At 37.8% G+C, this 20040-nt stretch overlaps 2 protein-coding genes across 3 annotated transcripts; both read right to left on the bottom strand.

The window, feature by feature from the left end:
- Positions 1–40: 40 nt before the first annotated feature.
- On the bottom strand, positions 41–16136 carry LOC137933997 (alpha-mannosidase I MNS4). Of its 2 annotated transcripts, none has more exons than XM_068778168.1 (17): positions 15823–16136; positions 14900–15019; positions 14656–14748; positions 13364–13450; positions 12574–12664; positions 11490–11545; positions 11281–11353; positions 7003–7112; positions 5350–5400; positions 4411–4454; positions 2420–2501; positions 2226–2339; positions 2009–2088; positions 1186–1321; positions 998–1068; positions 633–876; positions 41–534 (listed from the first exon to the last, which is right to left on the bottom strand). In XM_068778168.1, exons 1-17 carry the CDS (start codon positions 15931–15933, stop codon positions 481–483), a joined length of 1617 nt encoding a protein of 538 aa, XP_068634269.1. In that variant the 5' UTR covers positions 15934–16136; the 3' UTR covers positions 41–480. The 2 variants fall into 2 exon arrangements, with proteins under 2 accessions (XP_068634269.1, XP_068634268.1); XM_068778167.1 differs by having other exon boundaries at positions 4411–4499.
- A 689-nt stretch (positions 16137–16825) lies between these two features.
- LOC137934041 (acireductone dioxygenase 2-like) lies at positions 16826–19774 on the bottom strand. Its single transcript, XM_068778236.1, has 7 exons — positions 19708–19774; positions 18622–18733; positions 18297–18390; positions 18090–18205; positions 17368–17492; positions 17174–17244; positions 16826–17083 (listed from the first exon to the last, which is right to left on the bottom strand). Exons 1-7 carry the CDS (start codon positions 19723–19725, stop codon positions 17020–17022), a joined length of 600 nt encoding a protein of 199 aa, XP_068634337.1. The 5' UTR covers positions 19726–19774; the 3' UTR covers positions 16826–17019.
- Between the last annotated feature and the right edge of the window lie 266 nt (positions 19775–20040).

A 20040-nucleotide genomic window follows, 5' to 3' on the forward strand; every position in this document is an offset into this window, starting at 1 on the left:
ACATATAGAACGAGACCAGGTAACCCACAAGAACAAAGCACCAAATTTGCTTGTAGCACAAGAAATAACCATTTCCTCCTATTGTCTCAAATAACATCTGCCATATAGCGTTTCAGTTGAGCCCACCTTCTCACTGCCGTTTAATGTTTATTTCAGACACAAATACAAACAATGCGGCATCCGTTTTCTTTTCCAATAGAATTTAAGGAAATCATCCAAACAATCTCTTTTTAAAAGAAATTAAGAAAGGAATTTCCATTAACCGTACAAACGGTAATGTCCTACTCTGGTTGAACTCCAGGAGGTCAGGAGATGATCAGGGGCCAACTCCGAGAAGTTCTCTGCTTCCACTGAAAATTAAGTTGGTTGATCTTATCCCTCTTAGAGTTTAGCTATTTGATGTCCTTCTGAGTCTGCACCTACATGCAGGAGGCTGCCATAAACTTCGAAGCACTTGTCTGCTTGTCTGATAATTTTGCATCAGTTATATGGGATGGCGTACTTCTCACCGTGAGTTAGTCCTGGGCAGACACCCTGATAAAAAAAATAACAAATTAGTAATAGATAAGAAAAACAGACGTTTAGTCCAGGCTCAGTGATTAAAGTGGCGTTAGCATCTCCACCCGACGAACCTTGATGAAGCCTGACATAGAAATAGACCCTGCTGACTTCGAATGTGATGGGAAACTAAAGGAACTCCAATGCCTTTGGGATCGGGTTTCATTTGTTTGTTGTTGATCAGGTGACACATTGGACATTTGGGATTTATTGGTTCCATTTTTTTTGCAAAACGCTCCAAAATAGGAACAGTGCTCATGAACTAATGATATTTCTGGAGATGCGGGCAATAAATGGCCTTCTGTACTGAAGATATACCTACGAGACAGAATTCCCACACAGTCATGATATGAAGGGCTTACATTGTGAACCTTAAAAATGGGAAGAGATCAGTCCCATACTTTTCACAAATCACCCAAGCCAGCAGTTTCATACTTACTTATATGGCCCATTTTCCACGATGTTATCTGGGCCAACCGCCAAATCGAAAAGGAGCCATAAATATTTAACCTGAAAAATATAGCTACTAGGTGATGATGCTATGTATAAGATGTTTCATTTCATGTTCACAGCTCTGGAAGGATGAATAGACGCACAACAAACAGAGGATTGACAGCCGCCCCTTACAGTTTCAGCAAGAAAAAAGCTTTCCATGTGGTCATCTTGTTTGTGAGACTCCACATCTGAAATATGACAATATCCACAAGGGCATCGGGCGCCATATTGCAGGCTAGCAACCATATCTCGTCCAGCATCAAGGTACCTGCAAAGAAAGCTCAATGAAAGTCCAACATAGTGATCCAGACAATTCGAAACATAAGCCAGAAAAAGTCATTCGGGCAAAAAGCAGTCATACGTTAGTTCCATCAACATTGTGTTAATGCTCGATTACTGAAGACTAACATTAAAGTGCTGTGTGATTAGATGAACTCCAGGAAAGGGTGAAGTAGAAAGCCAGTTGTTAGACCAACACTACTTTATGGAGCCTAATGTTGCCAGTGAAGCAGCCTCTTCAAATATGTCTGGGACCAGTTGGGTGCAGCTGGCTTTTGTCACACTGGGCAAAGGACAGGTTTTTTCCAATCCTGCCGGCACGTACCCCACTACTATCAAATGTACAATAGCTTGGACATGTTTGACAAAACATAATAAGCCACTGTTGAGGTGTCAGTTGACTGGTCATTAAGAAGCAGATGAATGTAAAAAACCTCACGGATGAAAGTAGTCAAGAAACAATTTGAAAGTGCAAGCTATAAATGGAATCAACAGATAGACCAAGCTGCAGGACGAAATTTATCTAACCAACAAGAATATTGTTGGAACGAGGCATTTACAACCATGATAAAGAAAACAAAATTTCCATTTTGTACAACCAGAAAACAGAATAAAAAACAACTCATAGTGCAAAATATACGAGAATAAAAGCAACAGAAACAGCAGTAAATCTGACCTTGTATCCCTAGTGGCTTTGAAAAGCCAATATGTGCTCTCTATCAGCTCAGGACGTAGTGGATAACTCTTTTGACCATACTGAAACACGTGTGGATGAAAGAACCCAGTTGATGTTTAAAAGCAGTACAACAAGTAGATTCTAAACTGAAATTTAAAACCTTTTATGTATACAATTCCTTGAATAGCAAGTGGAGCCACTAGAGAGAATGACCTACCTGAACACTGAAAGTGGCAAGATTAAAACCTTCCGGGGTGAAGCCATATTTTTTCCAAACACTAAAAAAAGCAGCATGAGTTCGAATTGCAGGACCGATATCCCCGGCTAAAACCTATTAAATACCTAATTATTATTTTAGCATGGAGAATATATTTAGATGTTCTAGGAAGTTAACCTAGTCAAGGGACCAACCTGGAGACCAGGCCAGAATGCCTGGAGACTGTTAAACAATGGCCACACCATAGCAGCAGAATTCATGTTCACCTCTACATACCTGCATACCAAAACCTTGTTTTAAATGCCAAAGAGTAGTATCGATACTGAATACTATAAAATATCAGATAAAAAAGTGCCATTAGGTAGTAAAGAAAACACATCACGCCATAACTGGATTCAATTCCATAACCTTAATGCACATGTATGACAGGACAACTAATTCAGTCAGCTGTGGCAGGGATGACCTCAATCAAATTAAAAAAAAAAAAAAAAACATTAGCATGTAACTCTGCTCATGAAATCAACCCAGGCAGATATTCCTAACTTATTCCTCTCCCTCATCCAGGAGCTGTTGCACCGCGGATTGAATCTCTTGAGAGGAATTTTCTTTAGAGGGACACAAAAAAATTCGTTTTGATATAATCTGGTCAATTGGGGTGAGTTATGTATGTTGAAAAAGGCAGGAGGGCTGGAGATTAAGAAAATTAAATGAATGAATGATGCTCTACTCTTGAAATGTGTGCGGTGCTTTGGAACAGATCCTATCAGTCTATGGCATCAGATTGTCCATGCAAATTAAAGGATTCCTACAAGCTCCACTCTACTCTTGGTAGAAGGGGTTTGTCATGCTTCTGCTATTTGGAAGTCTATATGCTCCAAGACTAGCCATTTTTCTCAGCATATCAGGATGGGCATCAGATCGGGGCTGGAGTTCACTTCCGAGAGGATGTATGGATAGGCCATCAGAACCTAGCGTGCAAGTTCCCTTCATCTATCGGCTAGTGAGGGAGAAGCATGTCTATGTCAGTGAGCTTTATGACCACTCTAATGGAGGGAAATGGATTTTGAAACAGAGGCGACCTCTTCAAACAGAGAGATGTTGCAAAATGCAGAATTCTCTCAGTAAACTTGATGAAGTTTTATATCAAAAGGTTCGGGGGGATCGTCTAATCTGGACAGCAACATCTTCGGTGTGTTCTCTGTTGCATCTTGCTATGATAATCTGTCCAACACTGAAACCATTTGCTGGCGTAGCCCCACCATTGCTTGGGAAACAAGTGCCCCTTCTTAGTTCAAATTCTTCATGTGGTGGCTGTTAAAAGAAGAATCCTCACTTGTGAGCAGCTTCAACTCAGAGGCATGCACATCAGAAACCCAATTTGTAAGCTTTGTAACGCTGAGACAAAATCTATCAATCATTTTTCTTCTTTGCCCGTTTGCAAGGGAGGTATGATTCTCTTACTTGACAAGGTTTTGACTCTCATTTTGTTTCCCAAACTCTATTTTCGGATGTCCTTCAGAACTCATATCTCGTCCCCTTACCAAGAGTGGAAGGCTCATGTAGAGATTGGTAATTGCTGCTTTGGTTCATTTGGCTCAAAAGAAAATGAATGCACTTCTTCACCAAGGCTGGGTTCGTGGAACGGTCACTAAGCACTCAATTCATGCTACTCTACAAGGGGCCAAACTTGGGCTAAAGGGGACTGCCCTTGTAGTAGGAGATTCAACCAAGAGTTCACCCAGATTGAGGGCCTTGCCTCTCACATCTGCATCACATGGACTCGGTTCTGAGAGAGAGAATGTTAAGGCAGATCAATTTGCTAGAGCTGGTTAGAACCAGCCGGAGCTTCAGATTAATTTCAATTTTTCATGTTCTCTCTTGATAATTTGTTTGGCTGTCTTTAAGTGACTTTTTTGTGCTCTTTTTTTTTTCTTTCTCAATAAAATTTAGCCCTTCTCAAAAAGAATAAATAGAAGCAAAAATGGGGTGTGCCAAATGAGATGTCCTTCAGCCTTCCACCAATGGCAAGGTTGTCAGTATTCATCACCAAAAATATCTTCGAAAATACTGGAAACACAAAAAGTAAACCCTCTATGCACACATGCACATGTGGGTGATTATATATATATACAGAAAAGAGAGAGAGAGAGAGAGAGAGAGAGAGAGAGAGACATCCAAGATTTACCAAGGATCGTTGTACAGATAGTTCATTGCTGCTCTGTAAGCTTCCTGGAATATGAATAGATACTCCTCATCACCAAACAACAAATAGGCCTGGAGTCCAATAACAAGATCCATTAAGAAAAATAACCATAATCTGATCATAAATCAAATCTCACATCATCTTGAATAGACTCATCTGGCACAGGACTTTTATACTTGATGAGATAACGTATCAAGTATTTGTTCACTGATAGCTGGTCCATATTACTTTACACTTGTTTTTATGATGGAAGAGGAATGCAATATAAACACACAGAAAATAGTGCTGTTTTAATCATCACTATCATCAAAATCTTGCTGCTATTTTGTCATCATGTGCTACATAAATGCTTCACTATACTGCTCTATACTTGTTATTATAATGGCATTTACAGTTAGAGATAAGAAATAGAAAAGGAAATGATAGGATAGATGACCTTGAACAACAATCGCTGCCAATGGCACAGATGTATTAGTATTTTCAGGTTTTGCCAAAGTACTTCATTTCCAATCAAACAGGTACATGAACAACTTTTGGCACCAAGTCATGGACAACGTGCAGTCTCATTGGTTACTACATGTAATAGTTCACTGGGTGCTGGACTGAAGCCAAAATAAACAATGACTGAAGAATTGCGGCCCAAAAATTGAACGAGGAAATATGACCATATGATGTCAATGCAAATAATCCAGCTTGTTGATCCCAAGCAATATTTAAAGGCAGTAAAGATCAATTCCTCAATTCCCGAAGCAGCCTTAAGTCTCCTCTAAGTCAAAATTTTCTCTTTTTAGTAATCAACAATCACAACTTTCTCTTTTTAGTAATTAACAATGCACAGAAATTATCAAACACACCTACACTTTTTAATTTATGATCTAATTTTCACATAGCATCCTCTCCTGACTGCTTCCGCTGACTCACCTTTAAAAGATACTCATAGAAAGAGTCAATACTTGTTCCAATTCCCGCATCCTGAAAATGAACCCAAATGCTATAAAATGTGAGAGGAAAGCAAACAGTTGAAATTAATCCAAAATCTTTATGAAACATTCACTGCACTCGGATCCAAATTGAATATCGCTACTGAAATTTAGCCAGAGCTACCAAATGGTAATTAACATTTACACTTTACAGTTGCCGCCAGAGTTTCATTGCAAATGTAAGAATGCCACAACATTCATTTAGTGCACAAAAATATCTACCAAGCAATGTTTCTAGAAACCTGTACAACAGTGCACTTAACTTATAAGCTTGCTCATAATTTCAGATTTTAAGATTTTTCTTTTTTGATTTTTTTCTTTTTATTTTCACAAACTAAAGTCTCAAAAGATAGTGCTTTTCATTTTTGTGGCTGTCTCATCACAGGCCATCAGATTATTCAGCTTCCTAACTTTATCCATTTGTAGATTGTATTCAAAAAGCAGAACTTGTTGATTTCTAGGACCAACACGTAAACCCAAGAGATCTTAAGGGAATGAGAGAAGAGAGGAACTCTAACTCCTGGGAGAGAGGAGAGAAGAAACCAAAGATGAGATAGAAGAGGAAAAGAGAGAGGTGTAAGGACGAATTTGAGCCAAGAGAAAGAGGTTTAAATGCTCTACCCTATTTATAGTTGTGGTAAAGTGTTTCCAATGACTAAAATGCCCTTAGGGCTACATGCTTCAAAAAGAAAAGGACATAAGAGGACATACACCGGCTTGCATAATTACAATTTTATGTCATCTCTATGAAAGTTCTCCTTATTTACTAGCCATGCCACCACTACACACGTGGGTATCCTTTAACAGAACTACATTTGCTTGTAAGTTTAGAGAGGGCTTAAAACCATGACCCTCCTCCGTAGCTAACGTCTTAAATTTATATTAGACAAGGAGGTTAGCAAAAAATATAATTGCAGCTCCCCTCCACACCTCCCCCCCAACAGAAAAAAAAAAAGAAAAATAAACTTTTCTGTGTGTCAGAGCATAAATAATTTTATGCTTAGTATTTCTCCAAAAAGGAATAGAACGAAAACATTTAGCAAGATTTTGCTCATGTCTTCAAAAACAACCACTCCAGAGCAGTGAAAGAATCCCAAAGCTAAAGGAGCCAAGGGGCAATCTACGCTAGAACTCTCAAAGGATGCCTAACATAATGGTTTATGGAGTAACAGCGTGGAAGCAGAACATAGAATGTGCTGGTTAAGTGAGGCCAAAAACTGAAAATTGATTCAGAGTGTTGAAATTTTCAAGTCTTTACAGAGAAAAGGGGAGTTTTGCCCCTTAACTTGAAGTTGTTTCTTTAGCTTAAGTCAATGTTGATTAAATTACAAAAAGCTAAGAGAATGGGTTGACAGCAGCAATTTTTCAAGGACATTACAGGGGAGTTCTGGTTCCCTTGCCTTCTTTTCCCTATCATCTCTTGCTTCTCTGTCTTCCATTCTTCTTTCTATTTCTTATGTTGAAGATAGAGAGAGGGCAATGTGACTCATTTTAACAGTCTCATATGAGAAGGACAATTTGAAATGAGATTTGAGTGCAGAAATAGAGATAGAGCCTTGGGAATTTCTTTGCTGTCATACACAATGCAAGTTACCTTCTGGGTCCAATCACCTGTGAAAACATTGATGTGAGCTCCAACAAGGTTAATTTTTGACCTCCGCGCCCATATTCCATGTACAGCATTCTTTGTAACCTGCTCATACACTGCAAAACAATGAAGTGAATCATCTCAACTCTATTCAGATTTTGATATATTAAATCTGGTTGAAAAAAAAAACAAAACAAGGAATCTAGCAGCAGCAACAACAGAGAATTTCTCCTCAAGATGCTTCCCAAAGAAAACAACGGATACGGACATAACAAGAAGGATTGATAGTTTTTCTTTTTTAAGTTTATTTCTGTAAATGTCAAATCCCTTGCCCAGATCATTGAAGCAAAGGCTTAATCCACAGATTATGTGGTAGATTGATAGAGGGAATGAGCCAAAAACAAATAACTCTTATTTCTTTTGAAAAAGATGAGCTTTATCGAGAAGCACAAGCAGCACAACGAAACAAAACAAAACTACAGGACCATCCTAGAAAATACCAAGGGTTGTACGGAAACCCCATTTTTAGCAAGAGAATCAGCCAGTATACCAGAGGTAGGGAGCAAGTGGTCCGAGTTAGGCTGACTTGAGTCTGAGTTGAGCCGAATCAAGACCAAGTCGAGTCCAAGTTGACTCGAATTAACCCTAGCAAACCAAAATCAGTATGATTCTCAGGTCGCTAGCAAACCAAAATCAGTATGATTCTCAGGTCGCTGGTTCGCTGGTTTGAACCCGGTAGATTAAATAAGCTGAAACATAAAATATAGCATGATAAGGAAGAAGATTAAATCCAAAAGATTAAATACAACAGAGACCTCTCTCTCTTGGCTTCCCTCCTGTTTCTGCAGCGAAGCAACGGTAACTGAGCAGAAAATTTTTCACACCAACGAAGGAGACGAGCCAGAGGAATTTCCGAAAAATAGCAGCGAGATCCCAGCACAGTCTGCTAATCAATTATGATGATAATTGCAGCAAATTCGACAAACAAGATGACAACAACCGAGCTGAACCAAGACAGCAGTGAAATCGGATTAAAAACAGTAAGCCAAATCAATAAGCTAGATAAACTTCCGAAGATAACTTGCGTTGATTCAGGCTGATCAGTACAGCCAGATAAACGTATAAGTTGCTGGATAATTTCCGAAGATAAACGGCTATCAAGCAGAGATAACTCCGACAAATAATTCAGGGCTGGATAGCAAGTCACCCACTAGAAGATAAGATTCCAGCAATACTTCCAGAATTAGAATAACAAGATTGAAAGACGATCTGTCGAGACAAGCTGTCGGAGCAGTCTTCGGCAGATATGGCCAGAAATAGCGGCGAAGAACAATCCGGCTGGCAATGTGTGCTTCATCAGGAAACTCCTCCTTGGCGACTTGATCAGTAATACCAGTTTTCTGTGGGCTGGTTTGTTATTCTGGAATCGCATGATAGCATCAAGATAGACAGCAGAAGTCGGCCGAACAAAGTTAGTCAACAAAGCAATACGACTTCCGACACCAGCAATGGCAGCAAGCAAGTCAGCTGAACAGAGTAAGTTACAGTGCAGTGGCAGCAGCAGTAATGAGCCAATGAACTGATATCACTAGAGCAAGATACTTCCGACATCCAAAGAGCAATTACCAATGGCCGAAAGTAGGAACTGAAGTAGGAGCATCAGCGGCGAACGACTCGCCTACGAAGGCGATTGCCGTGAAGACAAGGACCATGAAGAAGAGCACTTGCTTTGAGTTTTGAGTTGAGTCGGTTTGAATTAACCCGAGTTAACAGTATCAATATGATTCTCAGGTCACTGGCGGAACAGTATCTCTCATGTCGTTGGTTCGGATCCGGAAGAGTGACTCGGAAGTGAGAAAATTACCAGCTCGGGAGGCAATCTTCCCAATGGAAAACCAGCAACATCGGCAACGTCGCCCCTCCTCCATTAATTAGAATATTTAAAAAAAAGAAGGAGATAAAAGGCTCTACTCGGAATGGGCAGCAGTAATAATCCGAGCAGATAGCAAGATTGGAATTCTAAAAAACCATAGCTATGAGTCCTGAATCAAATGCTCTGATATCATATTAATTTTCAGGACTTCAAGGATTACATCATAGAGAAAGAAAAAGAAGACACGTTGGGGAGAAAAGAGGAGCAAGAATGAGGTTTTGGACTTATCCTAACCCTCCCCCTAAAGCTTTATTTATAGATGCTAAAGGTACCAATATTACAAGTATACCCTTCACCCTATTAAGAATGAAGAAGAAACAAAAATCATAAACTAATTACATCAATGACACTCCAACTTATTCATATCTTCCAACAAAGGCTTTCTTGAGTCTAGGCACATTATCATCTACAAGTATTTGGGCACAAACTGCATTCAAGGCTCAAACCATCAAGCAATTTAGCCACACGGAACTGCCCCTGTTGCATTCAAAGTTCAATTTCCTTAGTGGTGAAGGGATGATAAGTCTCAATCTTCTGTTGAACAGTTCACAACTCATTATAATAATCAATAGTTGATCGCTCTCCTCTTTTGAAGCCAAAGAACCTTAAATACAACTCCTAGATCCTAGCCAATTTGCTTTCTTGATCATACAAAGCTTCTAGTGACTTCCAAATTTCTTTGAGGTCTCATAATTCATCACCTGCTTCCTGAATTTAACTTCATGTTATTTAGTAGCTAGAACATGACTTGATTATCCTCTGCTTCTCAATCATCAGTGATCGAGTCCAAAGGATCATCTCTCAAGTATTTTCTTCCACTCAGCCTTAAGATAAATTGGACAGATTTGGACCAGCATAAGTAATTTTCCCATATCTTTGGCATAAATCTTCGCCAAATTGATATCAGTGGCAGTGGCAGAAATTTAAATTGTCAGAGCCCTTCACCAAATTGATATCAGCAACAGTGGCAGAAATTTAAATTGACAGAGACCATCACCAAGCATAAAGTGGATGCTGCGTACGATATTTAATCCAATGGCATGCAGTGATTTGATTCTTGTCTCCAAATTGCTGCTTGAACCTCAATCCAAAGTGAGTTCAATGTAGCAGCATAAGTAATTTTGTCCATTCAACTTCTTTGGGGTGATCATAATAGTATCCTTACCATCTAAATTACTTAACCCTTTGGCTGGTATAATCCTTTCTCTAGAATCAGCCATCATCTACTGTCAATAGATACTAGAATTCTCACAAATAACTCATTGAAATACACTACCACAACAACTAGCATCAAAGATGCACTAAAGAAGACTACATATGCCTGCACAGATAAGGTGGGACCCACATAAAATAGAAAATTAAGGATTTGAAAGCACAATTGATATTAGCACATGGTTACTATCCAATAATTTGAGAAACCAGCTGAAGAGGAAGTCAATTAGGCTCACGTGAGCTTTGAGGATGATGACGCGAGCTATTTACAAGTCTAGAAGACTTGCATAGGGTCAATATTAAGACAGAAGAACCCAAACGACCCTCTAGGGTACAAAAACTTCAGAAAGTTGTCCAATTGACAACATAGGTCATCAACCCTAGGGTCCAACCTTTTTCTTCAATCAGCAGCAATTCTAAAAAATCCCCCTTCCTGGAGAATTTGTAGACATATGGAGAGGAAGAATCTCTTAAAAAAACTCACAACAATCAGATTGTATGCTCTGGTACCATGTAAGATGTAAAAATTCAGGAGAAATAGATGAAAGAGCAGGAAAGATAGAAGACAAGAAGATGAGAAGGCTGCATTGAATTTAGTTAAAAAACTCACAACAATCACATTGTATGCTCTGATACCATGTAATATATAAAAAATCAGGAGAAATAGAGGAAGGAGAAGGAAAGGTAGAAGACAAGAAGTTGAGAAGGCTGCATTGAATAGAGCAGCAGCTGTTAGGGTCTCGAAACCTCAATTCGCTTATATACTCACTTAAGAATACAAAATGACATATATGCCCCTCTAAAAATAAACCCTTAGATCTCCTAATTACACCTTAAAATGAATCAAAATTTTAAAGTTATACTCTAGCATAAGGATAAGCTCACTGCTATCCTATGAGGAACATATGGCAATGGTAAATGAGGATATATTTCTACCGTTTTTCATAATGCAAAATGTAATCCACTTCTTCTTTTACTTCCTTCTATTTTAAAAGGAAAAAAACACCCATTTTGCAAAGAAATGAGAGAGACAGGGAGAGAGAGAGAGAGAGAGAGAGAGAGACAGGAAAGAACTAGAGAGACTTTTGCACATGCATGTGCACGAGTATGAGCAAGAGAGAGGGTTAGTGAAAAAATACCAGGATTGCCTGTTAACCGACTCAATATCCCAAATTCTAGGGTCAAGGTGCCACCACCAGCTGTTGAAGTTATCTACAAAAATCAAGGATAACAAAAAAAAATTAACATTTTTTTATAACATGGGAAGTAATAGCCAGATGCTGAATGAAGAATAACTAATTTTATTAAAACATCAAAAAATTATAAAGAAACAATAATGGAGCCTTGCCTTGCTTTCATTTTCATCAACTCCATGCAAAAGATTGACAGAGCCAAATGGGATTCCTGCAGAAAATATAGAAACTTCAAAATAATAACGTGAAAGTGCTACCATGCACACTAAACAATTTCCGTGACAAAGGTCCTTCATAATTCCTTCCCTTGTTTCTATGAAGCCCTTTTAAAATTTACGCAGGAAAGAAAAGTAGGAAATATACAGCTTGCAGTTTGGTAAATAAAATGAAGGGTCTTATGATCTATGTTTAAACTTATGAACAATCTCAACTTGGAAAATGGCAAAAGTACTACTCACCTTTAGCTCAACTAATTTTATTTTTTTAAATGAGTTAGCTCAACTAATTTTATTTTTTTAAATGAGTTAGCTCAACTAATGTTATAGACAATGTTCTCAAAACCAGACCAAACCAGCCGGTTCAACTGGGTTAAGCAGGGACCATACTCTTTTCCAGTTCTTATTTAGGCAAAAATGGGATTTACCTTAAAATCGGATTACCCAGCTGATTAGTTGGTTCAACTATAAATCAGACAGGGTGAATCGGGTCCAGTTCTATAATCAGTATAAGAGACTTGAAAAAAAAATTGTTGGAGGGATGAATGGAAGTGGAGACCAAACTCTTGCATGGAAAACGTCATTCTAGCTCACCAAACTATCAGATTGTGTCAAAAGCTAATGAAATAAAAAATATATAACAAAAATAATGGCACCGTCCCACTTTGGTCCAACCTACGGTTGAACCTGATCTAACCTGCTTAGATCAAAACCAGCAATCTTACCTGTTTGATGGCCTGTTCGGTTTTAATAACATTAGTTATTGATAATTATATCCTTTCTCAATATATTAGACAGAAACCCTTTCATGTAATGACAGTATGAAGCCAGTTATATCTCGATAACTCTGGAGACATACCTGAAGATTCCATCTCCTAAAGACAAAATCTAACCTGTGCACTTATTGACATATAATGAAGGTAACCAACTGTCTACTGCCCAAGTTCCTTTCATTTTTAGTGACAATGTTATCTACCATTACTGAGCTTCTAGGATGCTTCTTTCTGACTTCTTAAACTCATACCAGTGGGAGTATCAAATGCAGGAAGCAATCTCTGCGCCAGATCCTCGGCCAAATGCAGTAATTGATCATCATAAGATTGAACCTTCATGCCCTGAAAGCAGTGAACTTTGAATAAAATCCACACAGTTGTGATTGCTTGTCTATGTCTGTCTTTGTGTCTATATGCATGTGAATTTAAGTCTGTTTTGGTAATGCAAAAGAAACATGAGAGATTACGAGAAACAAAATAAAGATGTACAGAACCCAACAAAAGAATGCAAAAGAAACTCATTGATATGGTACCCAAGGATTTGCTTAGCAATCTCTAAAGATGGTGTGGGTTCTGCTAAAGTTGGTTCCAGGTCCATCCCAAATTGAGTAGCAGAAGCTCGGAGGCCCTTTCCCACATTATACGCACAAAGATACTTCTAATCCAGGATCCACTTAGGCATATTAGTAATACTTCTCATCAAAGGTGTACCCTCCTTATGTCTCTTACATGTGAATAATTTTGGGTGGCTGATTGCTTCAATATTATGTTAAAGTTAGGTCCAGATTCATCCTAAAATGACTAGACAAAACTAGAAGGTATCTTCCCAAATTATAAGCACAAAAGTTTCTAACCTTGAATCCAGGCAGGATGATTTTTAACAGGATCAGTGGCCAGTATACCAACCAAAAAAATCCATCCATAATAGTACAATGAGCAAATTAGAAAGCACTTGAATTGTTTTCCCATAATATAAAAGCATGAAAGTAGAAAACTAATAATTGACAAAGACAGAAAGCTATAACACATCCAAAAACATACCGTGGCATAATCACTTGCAATAAGATGAGCAGAAAGTAGACCCCCCAGAACACGGATGGAAGTCTCAAACACAGAAACTGTTTTATCCTACATAAAAGATACAATATAAGGCTCTAAATTTTGTTTCAGAATCCAATAAAAGAGATGGTTTTTCGGGGAAAAGCAGGCAAAATTTATTTCCTACAGGAATATACTTAATAAGCTGATGTCAGATTCTAAGATATATTTTATGATGTGTACAGAAACAGCATCCAAATGGAATATCTGTGTTTCCCATGACTTGTCGTTTTTTTGTTGAAGGTAACAGAATTTTATTGAAAAAAAAAGAAGAAGAAGAGAGAACAGATTACAGGAGCCACTCAGTGAAGGCCAAAAAGCAAAAACATAAAAACACTCAAAAAATACAAATACAATAAAGCAACCCAAAACCTTAAATAAAATAACCAGTGTCAATCGGGATATATATGAGCTTGTCAATGTTAGGAGAGTAAAAAAAAATTGAATGAAGTGATAATTTAATTGAGAAGACAAGAGAATACAAACTAAAGGAACACCCCTAACGACAAGAGATTGTAAGGAAGCTCTATGTTGGACCAAAGAGTTAGCAACATCATTAGTTGATTTAGACACATGAGACCAATTACAATTAAGAAGAGAAACATGTCAAGAGTTTTATGAAAGACTGCCCAGTGCCACCATGGGGGGTCAATGGCATGGGAACACTAACCAATGACAACTTTGGAATTACCTTCAATAGTAAAAGAAATCATTGAAATGGTCACAGAAGATGATGAACCCTTGGAGAAGGGCAAGCAGTTCAGCAGAGGTGGAATCCAAAATTCCAATTGGACCAGAAAGTAAGATGACGAATGACTTGCAAAAGAATGACAATAATGCACAAGGATTTAAGTAAGACATTCCTCAACAAAACTTGTCAGAGCTTGGGTAATTTAGGAATTCTGTAGCCAGTAAAAACAACTTTTCAAAGCTTCTCTAAACTCGAGAACAAGATTCAGAGGAGCATACTGCAACCATATCACCCCTGATAACAGGTATCTATTAGTAAAACTTTTTCAATTTTTGTGGATAATCCTTTTGTTTTAGCACTTGTTTTAAAAAAAATGAGTATATATTAAGAAAAAGAGAGTTTTTTTCCTTCACTAAAAGTAGAATAGAAGTTTTGATAGTAGTGTATCATGAAACTTTTTTTCTTCAAGTTTAACGTTGTTACCATGAAAATATAACCTGGTGATTTGAAGCAGCACAGTAGTGTTCAATCTATTTGAACTTACAATATCAAATCGAAGATGTTTACTGATCCAATCAACCGCAGTAGTAAATCGTTCCTGATCACCAAGCAAAGCCAATGTGTCCAAAGAGTCTATCTGTTTTAAAAGATGAAAAAGTTTAACGTAAATGAGCATTCTAGAAGGTCAAAATGAGTTTCATGGAATTATCATAAGATAAATGAGGCACATGTCACAGAGAAAGAGAGAAAGAGCAAAACACTAATGAAGTCAGGATATTTTTTATTACCAGAGTTAATGCATAACCACCAAGTGTGTCTTCTCCTGTGCAACTTAATGGTCTTAATTCATCAAGAGGAAAAGCGTGTTGCATATACCCATCAAAAGCATGATAGAACATCCCACGCACCTGATTTCATAGAAAGCATAGATCACCCAAATTTCAAAGACGGTAATCAGAGACTTCAGTTATTACAAGGTCATGTAGCAACCAACACCTCCGATCATTAAAAAAACAAAAAATAGAGAATGCAAAAGGATTTCTATCTGAACTTCCTTACATAGCTCTAAATAAATGCAAACAAGTCGAAGAATATTGTAGTAACAGGACCAAAATGATCCAAGCAAAGGTCATGTAGACAGAACATCTATAGCTACAATACTAACAAAATCAATGTTCATTAAATAATGTCCAATACACGGCATGCAAGGCATTAAATTTTTAGAAGAGACTATGTGACAATGATAAAAACGTGAATCCCTGTCTAAATATTGAAATGAAAATTAAGAAAATGGGGAAATGTATATATAATATTAATCACAAAGTAATCTGCTTCACAAAAACTATATTTTACATCATCTGCTAATCAATACTTTGACAAGTCAGATATAAGAGGAAAACAAAAAAATAGTTTGACTGATTAGTCTCCTGGTTTTTTTGACTGATTATTCCATTGGTTTTTGTTCTTGGGAAATTGTTGCTAGGAAATCATACTAGGATTTTTAGTAATGTGAACTAGGACTAACACAGAATCCCGTTCAACAAATTTAATGAAAGCACAAGAAGAGAACATAATGAGCCATCTCATAGTTGTCATGGTGCTAGCCTGTCCAACGGCAAAACTGAAACAACTTCTCTTACTAGACCAGTAAACTCGAATTCATACTGTAGAAGAAAATAAACCCTAAATTAGCAGGAAAAGCGGCGCTAACTTCGTCTCTCAGCTGTCTGGCTTCTGATGGAGAAACGCTCTCCGCGAGCGACTTCTGTACAAAAACCGCTACGAAGATGAAGAAGTTGACGAGGATCCGCGACTTCCCCATTCTGGACTACGTAGAATCTGCACCTGAACAGCGCTCGGTGAGGGGTTGCAGCTGCAATTCACTCTGTCAGAGCCTCGTATTGAGGATATATTATCTCATATCTTCCGCCCCACTGCCGCCGCCGGCTGGGCACGGCCTACAGCGATACAACCAGTTTCTATGGGCCGAGATTTCCAGACCCAAATGAATGGCTCTCCATATACCACGCTCCGGCAAGCCCACGTGAAAGGAACAAAGAGATAGAAAATCAGACGAGTAAATAACTACTAACCCTATTATGTATTAAGTTCAGCTTCAAACTTGAAACTATAAAATTTGCTCTAAATGTCCATAGTGAGAAAGGAGAGATCAGGACAAGGGCTACCAGTTTTGTGTTTAGGGTTTCTTAAATAAATTTTGTTTATTGACATCCTTCATTAGAACTTAACTCTAGCAAAAACAACTGTTAGTAATTCAGAAAAGATCAGTTCTTAATTTTGATTTAATTCTTAGGATTCGTTAAGGCAATAAAACCTGGTATAACAACAGAAACACTTGAATCTAGATCGCGTATAAAACTAAGCCGTTCAAGAAAAGAAAAACCTCCAAGTCTTTAATAAGCAATCCTGATAAACATTTTCATTTATTTGAGACAGCTATTGGTTCAACTTTCGATCCGGTGTCAAATCCAACTCCCAAGCCAGTTATACCGATTTGACGCGTACCTGCGTTGCGATAACGGAGTTGGATTTGGGAACGCTGCACAATTCTTTACACAACGAGTGGAGCATATACGTGCTTCGATTATTGCGTCTTGAGGTTGCCAGTAAAGGCAATACCAACTCTTAACCAATCAATACCAGAACAAGAACGATACCAAAGCACAAGGGAGATACCCTCACAGAAATGAACATAGAGTAAACAAGTCATAATTTTATTCATATATGTTTTTTCTATGGGATAGTTGACTCCAAACCACATCACAAGCCACAAGAACTGAGCCAAGACCTCACTTATTCAGTCACTAAAGAAGCACAACAGATGTGAGAATCAACCAACCATGGATAGGATCTGAGAATCAGCCAACCATGGATACTTCGAATTCATCTAACGAGCCTCGATGGCCTGTTCTGGAGTGCCCTTCTTTACAAAAGATTCTATATACTCCTTTCTGAAAGTGCATTAAACAAAAAGAAGAAGAATTTCACATAATTGATAAGCACACAATAATTAACTGGGATCAGAATTGAAGCTCTATTACCTCGCAGGAAGGTCATCGTGAGGGCGGTTATAAGGGGTCCAAACTGGATCCCCCACAAAAAGACGCATTGCCTGCCACATTATTGTAACCTTAGCATCACCATTGGTGATTTTAGTGAAATATCATTTACGCATGTTTCAGTAAGTATAGAACTAGTTAGCTGTATCTTATGAAGGTTGAAAAAATATAACAACCTTGATGTAGTTGTCAGTATCCAGCGTAAAGCGATGATAGATTCCAGCAGGTAACACAATCATTCCACCTTTCTTCACCCAGATGCGAATCCATTTTTCATGACCATCCCTGACATCGAAGTATCCTACACCAGAAAAAGGCAATGTGACACAAATCAAATAAGTGGCATATCAAACGAGCTTCTAGTGTTCACCTTTTCAGATAAAGTTAAAGGTTGCTTGTGTTACTTGTAATAAAAGGCGTACCTAGGCCAAATCTACATGAACAAAATATGTAAATATGAAGAACTACATCAACATACAGCACACCGATATAATGTAACATCTTCAGGTCGAATATCCATACAAAATGAAAATTCTCAACCAACACTAATGGAATTTCATGCAAACTCATGAATACCAAAACTGTTCAGTCTTTCATTTCACTCATAAACAAGAAAAACTAGTCTTGAATCTCTGAGTCCAACAGCAAAACCTTAATTCCAACTACATTATTGTTGTTTATAGCCTTTTCATTACATTGTCATCCTCAAATCCTTATCCCAACTATTGCCCAAAGTCAGATTTGTCAGTGTCATGTATACCCAAATGATGAAACCACAACTGTGTTAAAGCTGAAAACTCTGCAGCAGTAGAATAGAGATTCATGTGACAGAGTAAGCCAAAACCAAAACAATCCATGACCTTCACCAGTAAGATATTTACAATAAAATTACGCCTACCACTTCCTGCAACACAGTAACGGATCTCCTCATCAGTGTGAAGATGCTCCTCAAAAAAGTTCTTTATCTTCTCATCATAATTTGGCAGCGTTTCACGAGACACCTCACAGAAGTCCTGTATACAAAAATCAGTTTAAGATGTCCTTCAAGGACCTCGTCCTCCATTTCAGTAAATTACAAAAAGTAGTTGTGGGGAGGTCATAAAGCATGTAGAAGTAACCCCTAGCTTCACGGATTTTCTTCAATTCCTCGTCAATTTCATACTTATCTGCATCTAGACGCCAACTTATGACTCCAAGCTCTAAACAAGGCAAACAACTGCTATCAGCAAAATACAATAATTGGGGAAATATGGCTTAGCTCATGAGGGCACCTCTCTTGTAAGTGATGGATAAGCTTCTGATGCTTTCTTTACAGTACAATGATATTAACATTTCTTCGCTATCATAATTTAATATCAATGATGGATATTGTTCAATGTTCATGTTTGCAAAAGATAATTGACGATAATCAACGCCTGCAATGTCAGTACCATCAAGTTTGTCCAAGGAAACAAACTCCTTAGGCTCACGATGATGTGGGAGTCTTTGGTCCTCTGTACTGTCATCCATATACCAAGCTTGAATGACGTCCTCTTTGCCATCCTGAGAGGAAAGGAATTATTAAAACCAGCTGTGCAAGCATTAAGCAATGCTCAAGAACAAAAAACATTGATAGAGTGTGTTCGTAAGGAATAAAAGAACTCTTGGTATTTGTAAGGTTACCAGTTTATTGTAACCTCATAATTAAATGGTGTAAACATAACCTCTGTACCAATATAATACTCATACTTAGCTAAATAGAATCATCACGTTTTTTTAAGATAACGCATCAGACCAAACTACAAATTTGAATTCAAACATGAAAATGGATCAAAAGCAACAAATATGGAGCTCTACCTCATGCTTAATTTCCCGGGTGTCTATAAAATAAAAAATACAACTTTTTATTATCCACCAATCTGTCTTTTTCCTATTTTCAACTCTTTTCATTAAAAATATAAAACAACGATGAACACCGAAACTAAAAAAAATAAATTTTTTTTTTTTATCAACAGGCAGCATTTATCAAATTTGTGATTATCTTCTTTTTCCAATTAAATGTTCCGATCAGTATAGAAAAGTAATAAACAATCCAAAAGGAGAGAGGACTTAAAAACCAAGACTATCAAATATCAACAACGCGTCATTAATAGATCACTTAATCTCGGTAATCCAACTTACTTTCCTGAACTCACTACCTGCTCAACTTATCAGATTTACTCCTAGACAGTAAAAACTCCTTTTAAACCCACGAATCACGATGAGAAGAAAACAGTAAGACGCAAGAAGCTCAATCCCAACACAACAATTCAATAGCGGAGCAGTCGTAATTAAATAAAATACACCAAAATTAAAAAAGAACAATATATTGTCGATATATTAAGTATTAACCACAAAAGAGGCCACCACAAAATAGAGATTATACTGGAGAGAATACACTTCTAAGATTTGAACTTCACTTCCAATCTAGGATGAAAAGACAGCCTCCATAACTTCTACAGTCCGTATGAAAGAGAATAAGAAAAAACAAGTCTTACCATGCCGGTGACAACCATCTCTCACCCCTCGCGCTGAATATCGCCTGAGAACTCTGCGGCCGCGGTAAGCAGGAGGGAACGGGCGCCGTTTCATATAAGAGAAGTATGGTCAGCAAAAAATGATGAAAAGACCAAAATAATCTTCCTTTGGGAATAAAAACCGAGACAGATGCCATGTACTGGGACAGAAAGGGAAAAAAATTAGGGGTAGTATCGGTATACAAGTCAAACGGTTCTTTTTCAGAGAATCTCATTAAATTGGTGGTGAGAGAATCTCAGAATTGAAGGTTTCTATTCAAGTCCAGGTGGCGCCGCGCTGGCAGCATATTTGAC

Source organism: Aristolochia californica, unplaced genomic scaffold (assembly GCF_029961685.1).
Source record: "Aristolochia californica isolate CCGP_79_NKW_82.1479 unplaced genomic scaffold, dmAriCali1.0.hap1 SCAF_6, whole genome shotgun sequence".
Lineage (NCBI taxonomy): Eukaryota > Viridiplantae > Streptophyta > Magnoliopsida > Piperales > Aristolochiaceae > Aristolochia > Aristolochia californica.

What these genes read in the sequence shown, in the direction of transcription:
- LOC137933997 (XM_068778167.1), bottom strand. Translation starts at nt 15,933, where the DNA reads ATGGGGAAGTCGCGGATCCTCGTCAACTTCTTCATCTTCGTAGCGGTT. An exon ending in CATTCTGGCCTGGTCTCCAG is followed by an intron (nt 2,340 to 2,419) that starts GTTGGTCCCTTG and finishes GGTATTTAATAG; the next exon opens with GTTTTAGCCGGGGATATCGG. An exon ending in AAAGCCACTAGGGATACAAG is followed by an intron (nt 1,322 to 2,008) that starts GTCAGATTTACT and finishes CTTTCTTTGCAG; the next exon opens with GTACCTTGATGCTGGACGAG.
- LOC137934041 (XM_068778236.1), bottom strand. An exon ending in TTCCTTGGACAAACTTGATG is followed by an intron (nt 18,391 to 18,621) that starts GTACTGACATTG and finishes TGCCTTGTTTAG; the next exon opens with AGCTTGGAGTCATAAGTTGG. An exon ending in ATACTGACAACTACATCAAG is followed by an intron (nt 17,245 to 17,367) that starts GTTGTTATATTT and finishes ATAATGTGGCAG; the next exon opens with GCAATGCGTCTTTTTGTGGG.